This window comes from Cucumis melo, chromosome 9, assembly GCF_025177605.1.
Source record: "Cucumis melo cultivar AY chromosome 9, USDA_Cmelo_AY_1.0, whole genome shotgun sequence".
Lineage (NCBI taxonomy): Eukaryota > Viridiplantae > Streptophyta > Magnoliopsida > Cucurbitales > Cucurbitaceae > Cucumis > Cucumis melo.
Genome location: NC_066865.1, coordinates 23921894 through 23932833, shown reverse-complemented (window position 1 = coordinate 23932833; position 10940 = coordinate 23921894). Strand labels below are relative to the sequence as shown.

At 32.5% G+C, this 10940-nt stretch overlaps 2 protein-coding genes across 2 annotated transcripts; both read right to left on the bottom strand.

Moving 5' to 3' along the window:
• Window positions 1-427: 427 nt before the first annotated feature.
• LOC103482813 (probable GABA transporter 2) lies at window positions 428-5204 on the bottom strand. Its single transcript, XM_008439158.3, has 7 exons — window positions 4839-5204; window positions 4517-4747; window positions 2112-2209; window positions 1753-1939; window positions 1424-1554; window positions 986-1222; window positions 428-901 (listed from the first exon to the last, which is right to left on the bottom strand). Exons 1-7 carry the CDS (start codon window positions 4915-4917, stop codon window positions 515-517), a joined length of 1350 nt encoding a protein of 449 aa, XP_008437380.2. The 5' UTR covers window positions 4918-5204; the 3' UTR covers window positions 428-514.
• Window positions 5205-7117: 1913 nt separating this feature from the next.
• Window positions 7118-10391, bottom strand: LOC103482812 (protein trichome birefringence-like 23). Its single transcript, XM_008439157.3, has 4 exons — window positions 10293-10391; window positions 9494-9817; window positions 8875-9152; window positions 7118-8182 (listed from the first exon to the last, which is right to left on the bottom strand). Exons 2-4 carry the CDS (start codon window positions 9792-9794, stop codon window positions 7409-7411), a joined length of 1353 nt encoding a protein of 450 aa, XP_008437379.2. The 5' UTR covers window positions 9795-9817; window positions 10293-10391; the 3' UTR covers window positions 7118-7408.
• Window positions 10392-10940: the final 549 nt, after the last annotated feature.

Genomic DNA, 10940 nt, shown 5'->3' with positions numbered 1-10940 from the left:
TTATTTATTTTTCTCATATATGATTTAATTCATTGTAGATAATAATGTAACATCGCTTTCCACTTTTGTTTTATTTTAGTATTTAATGAATATTTTAATTTTTTTCTTTCAAATCAAATAAATGATTTGTTGGGTTGATAATGTAAAGTATTATAAAGCAATTAATACGTGTTCAAGTCCAAATTTTGATAGAAATATATGTGTATGTTATATTCACATAATAGAAAATACATAATTTGCAACACAGGCACATGTCTTCTTCCCACTTAATTATCGATTTTTATATGTGAGTCATAAGTCGACTCCATGAGAAGTCATCTTTAAGCCTTGGTCCAATGTAGAGTCGAGGATAACCCATTCAGTTCAAGAATGGATGATTCGTGTCCACAAAACGTAGGTTCAAGATAGAAGTAAATCTTAGGTATGACGTTAGAAAAACTTAGTTTATTTGTAATTTCTCATTCATGTTGTTGTGTTAGTTAAATTCCACAAAGAAAAAACAGCTTGAATAAAATCAAACCACATGACTACTAAAGAGCTTAAACTTCTTGGAATCCAAAACCAAGTTCCTAATAGAAGCAAAGCATCCAAGCAGCCCTGCACCAGAGAAGGCAGCAACAATGAAGACATTGACCCAATAAGTTATCGACGTCACCGGAGGCTTGTGCGTAATATTGTAAAGAACCATCGGAAGAATGAAGTCGAGCGGAATGAACCCGATTGCTCCAACGACACTATTAATGTCACCAAAAAACGGAAACATAGCCGCAAAAAAACCACACAAGGACATGTACAATGTCCTCAAAATCAGCCTAGGAATTAGGTTTCTTCTTGAGAACACTCCTTGTTTAGCATCTGCTGATCTTCTCTCCATGATCTCGTAAGCCACTTGAGCGTAAACCTGAGGTATATTATGATATATATGAGGTTAATTAATTAACAGAAAACTAAAAACAATATCCGATGGAAAGTATAATATGTATACCATTCCGATGGCGAGAAGTTGGAGGAGAATGAAAAGGACGGCGAGGGCGAGGATCCAAGTGGGAGCTAAAGGAGATTCATTTTTGGGCAATAAGTTTTTCAAGATATTTGAATTGGATTTGTTGCCAAACACCCAATAGCCTGAAGCTGCAGATGAGTAGAATGTGATGAAGATCACAATGTAACACATGATCAGCCCTTTTACCATCTTCCCACCTGTTGGTGGTGCAAGAGTTGCCTGTATTGTATATCATGTTTCTATGACTTAGGTTGTTAAATAAAGATATATATTTGAACCCAAAAGTTTAAGCTAATAATCAAGTTCAGATATATGTTCAATTATATCACTATTTTAAGAAAAAATAAGAAAAATAGAGAATTCTATCTTAAAAATGAAAAATAAAATAAATAGTTACTAAGCAGAATGCAAAAAGATTACTTGAATTTCAGGAAGAATGCCGTTGCCAAAAATGGCAGCAAAGATAGAGATAGACGTGAAGGCACTGAAAACCCTAGCAGAGGGTGTGGATTCCAAAGAATAATCCCTTGGAGGAACGTTATCGGACGTACCTACACGCGTATATGCATCAACATTTTTCAATAATTAACTACTGCATGCTACTAAACATCAACATGTTGGAGAGTTATTTTGAATACGACGAAAGCGAACTTTAATCATTTCCAAAATAAATGTAAAACATGCATGCATGCATTATTTCTGGGTAAAGGGGTTTGAAAAGAGAGAGGCGTTACGTTATAAAAACAAACCTGCAAGAATAGAAGCGAAAGCGATGAAGAAAGCGTAGGCGAGGCTGAGAAGAAGGGAAAGGAAGTTGATGTATCTAAGGGAGTGGAAAGAGGGAAGTTGAGAAATCATAATCATTCCCACAGTCACCACAGCTATGAAATGGTATAATTTCAGTTCCCCTTTTGGATAAATGTTTGAATACATCAACTTCTCTCATCACCAAAAAAATAATAAAACATTGTCACAGTAACCAAACTTAAATTAGTAAGCATAAAACTGTAAAATTAAAAAGAAAAAGAAAAAGAAATAGAGCCAAGGATGAAAACAAAAGAAAGTTAAGGGATGAATGAATAAAAAGCAAAAAGATATAATTATATACCTCTAAGCATTCCCCACCAAGCAAGATTGCGGCCACTCCCACGCCGGTGTTGACGGCCGCTTGTATGAACACCACAAAATACAACATCCATCCTGACCCTATTAATTTCCCCAAAAGAAAAAAAAAAAAAAAAAAAACTAGCCTCTTAAATATTTATATTTCAATTTCAGTTAAAAAAACTACTTTGAAATTTATTCAAATTTAGTTTTTGTATTTAATCTCGATCTCAATATTAACTTTTGTCGAAATTTTCTAAACAATAACAATTATTTTCATGCAAATAATGTGTTTAGAGTTGTCTTAGGACAAGAGCCGAAACTTTTGTTTGGTCCAAGCTCATGGCTAGCTAGGGTGCCAAGAGGATGCATACGAGAACACTGCTCCCAAAAGGAAATGAAAAATGATCTAATACCAATTGAGAAATAATTGACTTGCATGTACATGATCTAACGCCCTTACAATCTCAGGCACCAAAAACAATCCTGAGACGAGTGTTCGAGAAATAAACGATATATATATATATATATATATAGCCTCATCCGACGACTCTTAAGGAAGAAGAGAGTCAAAAGAGGGATATGACATTTACTTAAGTTGAACCAAACTGGATTAGAACAAACTAAAGCAAACAAAAGAAAGTGATCAAGCACGAAGAGAGCTTATAGGTGACACCCAAACACAGACAAGAAGAAGAAGAGGATTAAATTTTTAACAAAGTACGATGAATATTAGTGAGAATTCAATGTGAATATGAATGGATCAATGAAATGATGATGTTCCCAACATTTCTATCCAATTCTTTTCTATTTTGTCTCATTATTGATTCTTGAGTCAAATTAAATTACAAATGTTCAATTATGCATTCCACAAATTCATAAAAAAATGATACTTTAATAAAATTTATATTATCATTGTTCTCAAGTTCCAACTTTCAATTATGCATCTTATGAATTAAAAAGAAAAATTGTTTTTTTTTCAATATTTTAATTATGTTTAGTTGAATATACTTAAAACATGTTAGACATAAAATTGAAAAAAATTACCAATCGTATGAGATTCTATTTCTTTTAATAGAAGGTTTGTATTTAATTACAAATTTTCTTTTTTTATCTAATAGATTTCTAACCTTTCTTTTTTATTTCGTGTCTAATAGATCTTTGAGTTCTAAAAATGTTTTTTTTTTCCCTTAAAGATTTGTGAATTTTCAATTCTATGTCAATTAGATTTTTAACCTATTCAACAACTATTTTTAAACAAAAATACCAAGTATCTCTTAAATTAATATATGTATTTAGGCTAAAGTGTATGTATAAAAATACTCTACTTTTTCACATTTGTTGAAAAAGAAAACTGTATTCTTTGAAAAGTAATAATGTTCTTGTTTATCTTCCCAAAATGTTTAGTTAAAAACAACTTTTTAGAATTGAAAATTCCTTAACGTTATTAGTTAAAAATTGGAACTTCTAATTAGTAATTAGGTTATGCCATCATAACTTTCTATCACTGATATCATTTCATACATTTCTATTACTCATTTTAAGTTCTAATTTTCGTCCCAAGAAAAACTTCTACATTATGTATCAAACATTTATGAAATTTCAAAAGTAATAATACAATTTCTTTAAAGAATAGTATTCTTAAACAAATACGAAAATTCAGAGTCTAAATAACCCATTTATTAAATAAATAAATTATATATAAAAAAGTTATTCCTAAACTTTGTAAAAGAAAAAAATACCATAGTTCTTTTAAAAGTTCAACTTTACCGTTTTTCATAAATATTTCAAAACTATCTTAAAAATAAATATTGATTTAAAATTTTAAAGAAAAAGGAAAGAGTAATATAGTAATATTTAAGTTTCAAGTTATATTTTAAATCTTTGTCCATCAATTTAAATCTCAATTTTCATCGCATTATAATAAATTTATACTTCAAAAAATTTGTTTTGAAATATTTACCAACAATTAGGGTAATGTTCTATATTTTCCGGAAAGTTCAACAAATTTGAGGTTGAAGAATATATTTTCTTACCATTTAACCATTTTATAATCAATGACACTCTTCCATTAAATTTTTTTTGCAAATACCAAAAAGAAAAAAGAAGTGTTTGTTGTTGCAATTATATTATTAACATTTCTATATCAAAATTGAATCCTCAAATTTATACATAAAAATAATAACAATTGTATAAATTTGAAGAGTTCAATTTTTTTTTTTTTTCATTTGATTTGATTGTTCAGTTTCTAAGATCCAATGTTAACACTTTTAGAAATTTTCATGTCCCATTTTCCTCGAGGGAAGGTTCGAGGAAATTACAATGACGGTTGGTTTTGCAATTTATCCAAAATAAGTAAAACAATGTCACTCAAAGTAGCATATTTGAAAGGAAAAAGAAAACGGTTACCCAAGACATCGGCGGCGAGTTCCCTGAAGCGGATGTGACGGCGGCCCTGTTTCTCACAGAGCTCCAGCACCTTAGACAAGAGGTAATACGAGTAGAAAGTCACCGCAGCCATGACCGTCAAGCACAAAAATCCCACTCCCCAGCCCAATCCTCGAAAGGCAAATGGCAGAGTAAGAATCGGCGGCCCTACGATCGCCGTCGTCAAGTGGAATCCGGCATGCCACCACTGCCCTGTTTTAACCCAGAATTAATAAGCACCTCATTCAAACTGTTGGAAAAGAGGACAAAGAAAAAGAAAAAGAAAAAAAAAACCATTTTGGACCTTTGGATTCGAGGACGAAAGCGGCTCCGGCGTCGGTAGAAAGCTTTGAAAAGGAAGCCGGCGGAGAAAGGTCTGCCATGGATTAAGAAAACAGAGATAATGATGATGATGATGATGGGTTTTGGGTTTTGAAGAGGAAAAAAGGAGAGTGGTTGCGGAAATCGGTGGGATTTAAGCAAATGGAGTTTGATGAGTAAATGCTGATTTTGGAGAAGACATTGTTGATGGGATTTTAAGAATGGGGGGATTGATTTTATTGCGACTCAGGGTTTTGATGGAACGTGTTGGATGAGAATATGGTTTTTTATTTATAACTTTGACGATTCTTTTTCTTCACATCAATATTCCTCTCCATCTTCATCTTAATCTAAAATCTATGCTTCAAACTCTCCATAATATTAACAATAATAAGTATTTCAATTTAAAATTTTAAAGTTTTGCAACTGTATCAACTTACATCTTTTTTTACGATTTGTTTGAATTCAGTAGATCAGTTAATCGATGCAATTGGTTATTAGGTGTGACCATTGCTAGATCGATCCCTAGAGGTATGTTAATGTCAGTTTAGGGTTTAGTTTTGCTAGAATAGATTGCTGGCAAAGCGTGGTGGTAATTGGCGACAAACATGGTGGAAGTGAGGTAAAAAGAATTAGCAAGTGCATTATGATAATTTTTGTATCATACACAAAATAGAGAGAGATTAACAGTTAAACGTTGAAAGATTGATTTTAAAAAGGTTAGATTTCGAGTGTTTCTTTCGTAAAACGTATCAATTTATTTCATAAACTCATTTGTCAAATATTATTTTGGTCCCATAGTTAAAAAATTTGACCATGCAATTTTCATAAATTATTTAGATATACATATCTATAGGGAAAATAAACTCCCTTTTACTTTTTTTCATTATTCTCTCCTATTTATGATGAAATGCAAAAGGGTATGAACCACAAATGTTATTTTCAATTAAAACACACCGTAACAAAGAGTGATTGAAAATTCTTCTTCTTCTTCTTTTTACAATGTGTGTAGGTGCGGGTAGGAACCAAAGATGTTGAAGTTGATAGCATACACAATTGATTGATCAATTCACTTCTAAATTTAATCAACGAAATTCAAATTTTATATTCATCTAATTTACGAACTTAAAATTTTAGAGTCAATAAAATTTGATATTTGTATTCGATTTAGAAATATATTTGAAACTTTTCATAAGATTATACAGAATAAACAGACATAGCTATTTCATAATCAAGCCACTAAATTTATATAGATATTGGTATTTAACGTCTCTCTTTTTAGAAAGAGCAATACTACTTACCTAACTTGAAAAAAGAATTAAACAAGAAGAATTTGTTCAAAAAGAATAGCGATCGGATAGTTTGACCAAATGCATTTGGCTATGTACAACTTGAAATACACCCATGCATGTAAACTCTATGAACTAGTTTTCAAGAACATTGGTAGAAAATTGAATCAATTCAGTTTACTCCAATAGGTGTGACTAGTATTTGAAACTATATAAAGAAGATTGAGTATTGAAGTTCCGAAATAAATTCCAAGCTTTTACAACCATTTATTTTTATAGGAATTCAGAAAGTGCTCAAGATCGGTTTAAGTTATATTTTCCTCTTTAAAAATGAGTAAATTAATCCGCGAATATAATTGCCATACCATTGTGGTAGTGGTTTGTAGTTCAAATCTATATACTTCTAGTCATACTTAAAAAGAATAATAGTAATATTATAACGAGGTCTTTGCATCGTAACATATTCAAATAGTGGAGCATATATAAAGACCTTGTTTAAAAATTAAATATACTTCTTGTCTCCACAAACAATTAAAAAAGTTCAATAATCTATGGTTCAAAGAAAAAACTTCATTCTTCCTCTTCACAAAAGCAAGAAATTCAAATCAAGAATTGAAGGCATTTTTGGGTTGGAAGAGGAGAGAGAAAGTAAAAGGAACACATAAAAACTTAACAAAGTGATCTCAGTCAAGATTCTTTTGTGATTGGTGAAAGGAGTTTCATGATAAAATAATCCTACTTTGGTTGATTAATTAGGAAGCATTCTTGAAATTTACTAAATGGAATAACTGCTTAAATATGCTAAAAGATTGCATGATTAATTTTTTTTAAAAAAAAATCAAATGATAAGATTTGAAATAATATAATTCTCAATGCAATTCAGTTTACCTTTTTTTTCCAATGTCCATGATAGGACCACAGAACAAAATCATTCCTGCAACCGATAAACTCGAACAAGAACTCAGAACTATAGTTACAGAGATTTGCTTATCTGATTCAATCATAAGAATAAGAAGTAACAACAATGCATATCATTCCCTTTTAATGCTCAACTAGGACAAGAAATATGCTCTATTCGATGCATAGGAAGATATGTAACTAATCAACTCAATGAAATCGCTGTGTTTTTAATACTAATTGAGAAGAATTTCCTAAAGCATTGTTACAGAAGATGGTCTCAATGGTATTTACCTACAATAAGAGAAATCCAGAGTGTACCTTCTTGTAGCAAAATCTCATCGCTTGATGTCGGTGGTGAAGTTTCCTATCCGTTTAACACCATCTCCATAATTACGTCGTTCCACAAGTCAATTGGCCCGGGTAGGCACCAATGCAAGCAATCTTTCTGCACTTTTGCATTTTTGTCATTTGCAAATGGTTGGAACTCTCTGTATGGACCTGGATGACCATCAGGCCTCAACAATGAAAGCTGGGTCAGGTCAAGAAGCTTAAGATTTATCCCGTTTTGAGATGCTTTTACTTCTGCCTTCTTAAACTCCTCTAACTCAACAACGCGCAGAATCTTGGTCAGTTCTTTCAGTTCAATCTCACCTTCTTTTATCGGTGCTCTTTGATCACATGTTCCTCCGTCAGACCACGTACCATTTTCGAAGTGGTCAGGGGTTGATGTTCTCATAAATATCATACCTTTATGTTTGGATGCTAAAATAAAGTTTAATGCAGACCGGAGAGATCTGCGATAGGCAAATTCAATACCTAGCTCCGTATAGTTCTTTTTTGGGCAAGAATGGCAGCCCAGCACTTTGTTATGCTCATAGTATAGTGCAGATTTCACAAACCATTTTCCACTAGAAATAATCACGTAGTCCATTTGATGGAACTCACTTGTCCATTTCTTATCGAGTTTGTCAAGATGCAGCTGAACTTCAGATGTAGACACACCGTTATAATCTTCAAATATAGCAGCTTCTGCAAGGAAAGGTGACCAAACCACTGATATAGTGAAGTTGTATGATGGAAACCTCCATTTTCTATTCTTGTATCCTTCATCATGGTAGATATGAACTGCTACTTCCACCTAAGAACAAGTATACAACCACTTGATTAAGTTGCAGATTCCAATATGAAAACTTTTCAAGCATGAAAAAAAGTGATTCTGATAAAAGATTGAAGTGCTAGATCGTCAAATTGAAAAATTGAAGGCACGCAGAACCTCATCTTCTCTGTCCATTTCATTCTTTGCAATGCAATTCAAACATTGCTGTTTTTAGTGATTTTAGGAGGAAAAAAAACTGCTGAGCTACAAGAAACCAACACCCACAAAAATAAGCTTGTCCAGCCACAAGACCAAAGAACTCACAAAACTGTGGATATTAATTACCTCACTTAGTCGAATTCATGGATCATTTCGAAGAAATTAAAACTTTAATTTCAAAATTACTTCCTCAGTTTAGATGGGTAAAAACTGACTTGCCAGAAGGAAAAGATGTACCCACATTGAAGTTCACTAGAAGTAAACTTATCGTAGTAGTTCACACAGCATTCATTTTCTAACAGACTCCTTGTATATATGTACATCCATCTACAAAAACTAGTATCGCATATTGACAATCAGCATCAACCGTTTAGAAGAAAATGAAGCTATAAATTGAAAAGGCTTGAATGATTTACCTACAATGCCTTTATTCTAGAATGGGATGGTATAGCAACAATTTTGTTCCACTAAACCAAAGAGACTGGATGAGAGAAGAATGTAGTATTCTTACATACCGTCGATAGCATGCACAGCAATGATTGAACATGGTTTCGAGATATTGAATCTCCAATTAACGCCCAGGTTTTGTCCCTCATCATTTCAAGAAATCTTTGAGGATCAAACTTTGATAGTTCGCAATCTCGTGGCTTCCATCTCCAGTATAAGTATTCGGTATCTGGCCGCCCATTCTTCATACAATTTTGATGGGCTTCAATATGGGGGCAACTCTCGTTATTGTACACAGGACCTGATGGATTTGGGATCCACTCTCCAACAAAATAATCACACTTCCCTGCACCAAGTTCAATACAACCTAGATTTCAAAACTACATTATCTAAGGGGGAGAAAATGAAAAGAAAATGGACAGTACACTTCTAACAGGTTGTGGACAAGAAATTAACAGAGAAGCAATTCATTACTTCTCAGCAGACCAATCCAACATTCAACATCAAACTTAAAGAAAGATATGGCAGTAGAACATAAGCATTGAACAGACAGAAAATCTCCATATTTTGATTGACACTACTACACAAGAACACTAATTAGTTAGAAAACTTTGATCCTAATACTAGCGTTTTGAGGGGATGATTAGAACATAAGGAATAACATAAAAGCAAGCATCAGTTCATCACCTTCAAGTGGTTTCTGATTTTCATCCTCCGGAGTTTCAGGTTCCTCGAAATCCTCAGACTTCTTAGACAAAGGAGTTTCCGAAATCGCAGGAACCTCTTTCTTCTCAATTGAAGGGGTTTCCAAAATCGTCGGCGCCGCCATCCTCTCTGTCAAAGGGGCTTCTAAAATTGCTGGAACATCACCGGAACCGGCAAAGAGGAAACGAAAAGCAATACCCAGTAAGAGAATAGGAAGAACAAGCTTCAAAATCAGCACATGGTTGCGTTTGAAAGGAAACGGTGGCTTCCAATTGAACTTCATCTTCCTCTTCCCCACTTTTATCTCTGATACAACAAGATCGCAATGCCCCCAGTTAAAAAACCGAACAAACCGAACCCAATGAAGCTAAAATCCAAAACCCAATGCTCTAAATCAGATCGATTCCATTAAAACACATCTGGATCCAAATTCCCAGTTCAAATTTTGTCGTTATAACAAAAGGGGAAAACCCAAAAACACCAAAAAGCTGCAAAAATGAAAGCAGATTAGGCTTCTTCTATTGCACCTTGGGTGGTTCCCAATCAAATGAGCTTGCAGAAGTAAGTGAAGAGGCGAAACAGAATCATCTAAAAATGACCCATTAATGATTGAGAGAGAGGATACAGAGTGAAAGAAGCGACACCCAGTTGAGGACAATCAATATATTAATTCGCTAATAATTTTGTGTTCGAGTAATCAAATCATAAACATAATGAATAGTGGGACTAAAAAATAAGGATTTGAATTACAACTACAAATTAAAGGTAAGTAAATTAATACCAGTGGTTAAGACGGTCCTATCTTCCAGACTGATATGGCGAAAAGGTCCAAATCCCTCCGGGAATGGTGAAGACTTTTTCCGGGAGTCGGTGGCTTGGCCTTACCTCATCTCAAAATTTTGTGAAATTATTTTTATTTGGAAAAATAAAATTACTTTTAAGAAATTGTAATTTTTTTAATTTATTTTCTATTCCTATTTTCAAATACAATAAAATAAATTTATTTATTTATAAATATAACAAAATTTTATTTTTTAAATTAATAGAATAGAAGTTTATAAGTTATTTTGAAAACTAAAACGTTTAAATAGAATGTGTTTTAAATTTTAGTTGATAATTATTTAATAGCATTTTTAATTTCTAAATTCATTATTTTCTTGTCTAGTTTCTATCAATATTTTTAAAAATTAAGAAAAGTTTTAAACTTGGTTATCACACTCACCTAATTAAGAAATATGTAAAACAACGTAAAATTTAAGGAAGATAGACTTGATTTTATAAAAGACAAAATTTCAATTCTTACAAGGAGTTTGTAAACCTTTTACAACAAGATCCTAAACTTAAAGTCGGATGAATTGGCTCTCGCCATACTTACAGTAATAATTTTATACAAATGAACTTTTAGTATATACAATAGTAACTTTCATTT

Coding starts and splice junctions, on each gene's coding strand:
- LOC103482812 (XM_008439157.3), bottom strand. CDS start 9,794: ATGAAGTTCAATTGGAAGCCACCGTTTCCTTTCAAACGCAACCATGTG. Junction 9,153..9,493: donor AAATCAGAAACCACTTGAAG/GTGATGAACTGA, acceptor AACTTGGTGCAG/GGAAGTGTGATTATTTTGTT. Junction 8,183..8,874: donor TGCTGTGCATGCTATCGACG/GTATGTAAGAAT, acceptor ACTTGTTCTTAG/GTGGAAGTAGCAGTTCATAT.
- LOC103482813 (XM_008439158.3), bottom strand. CDS start 4,917: ATGGCAGACCTTTCTCCGCCGGCTTCCTTTTCAAAGCTTTCTACCGAC. Junction 1,940..2,111: donor TTGGTGGGGAATGCTTAGAG/GTATATAATTAT, acceptor TGATGAGAGAAG/TTGATGTATTCAAACATTTA. Junction 902..985: donor AACTTCTCGCCATCGGAATG/GTATACATATTA, acceptor AATATACCTCAG/GTTTACGCTCAAGTGGCTTA.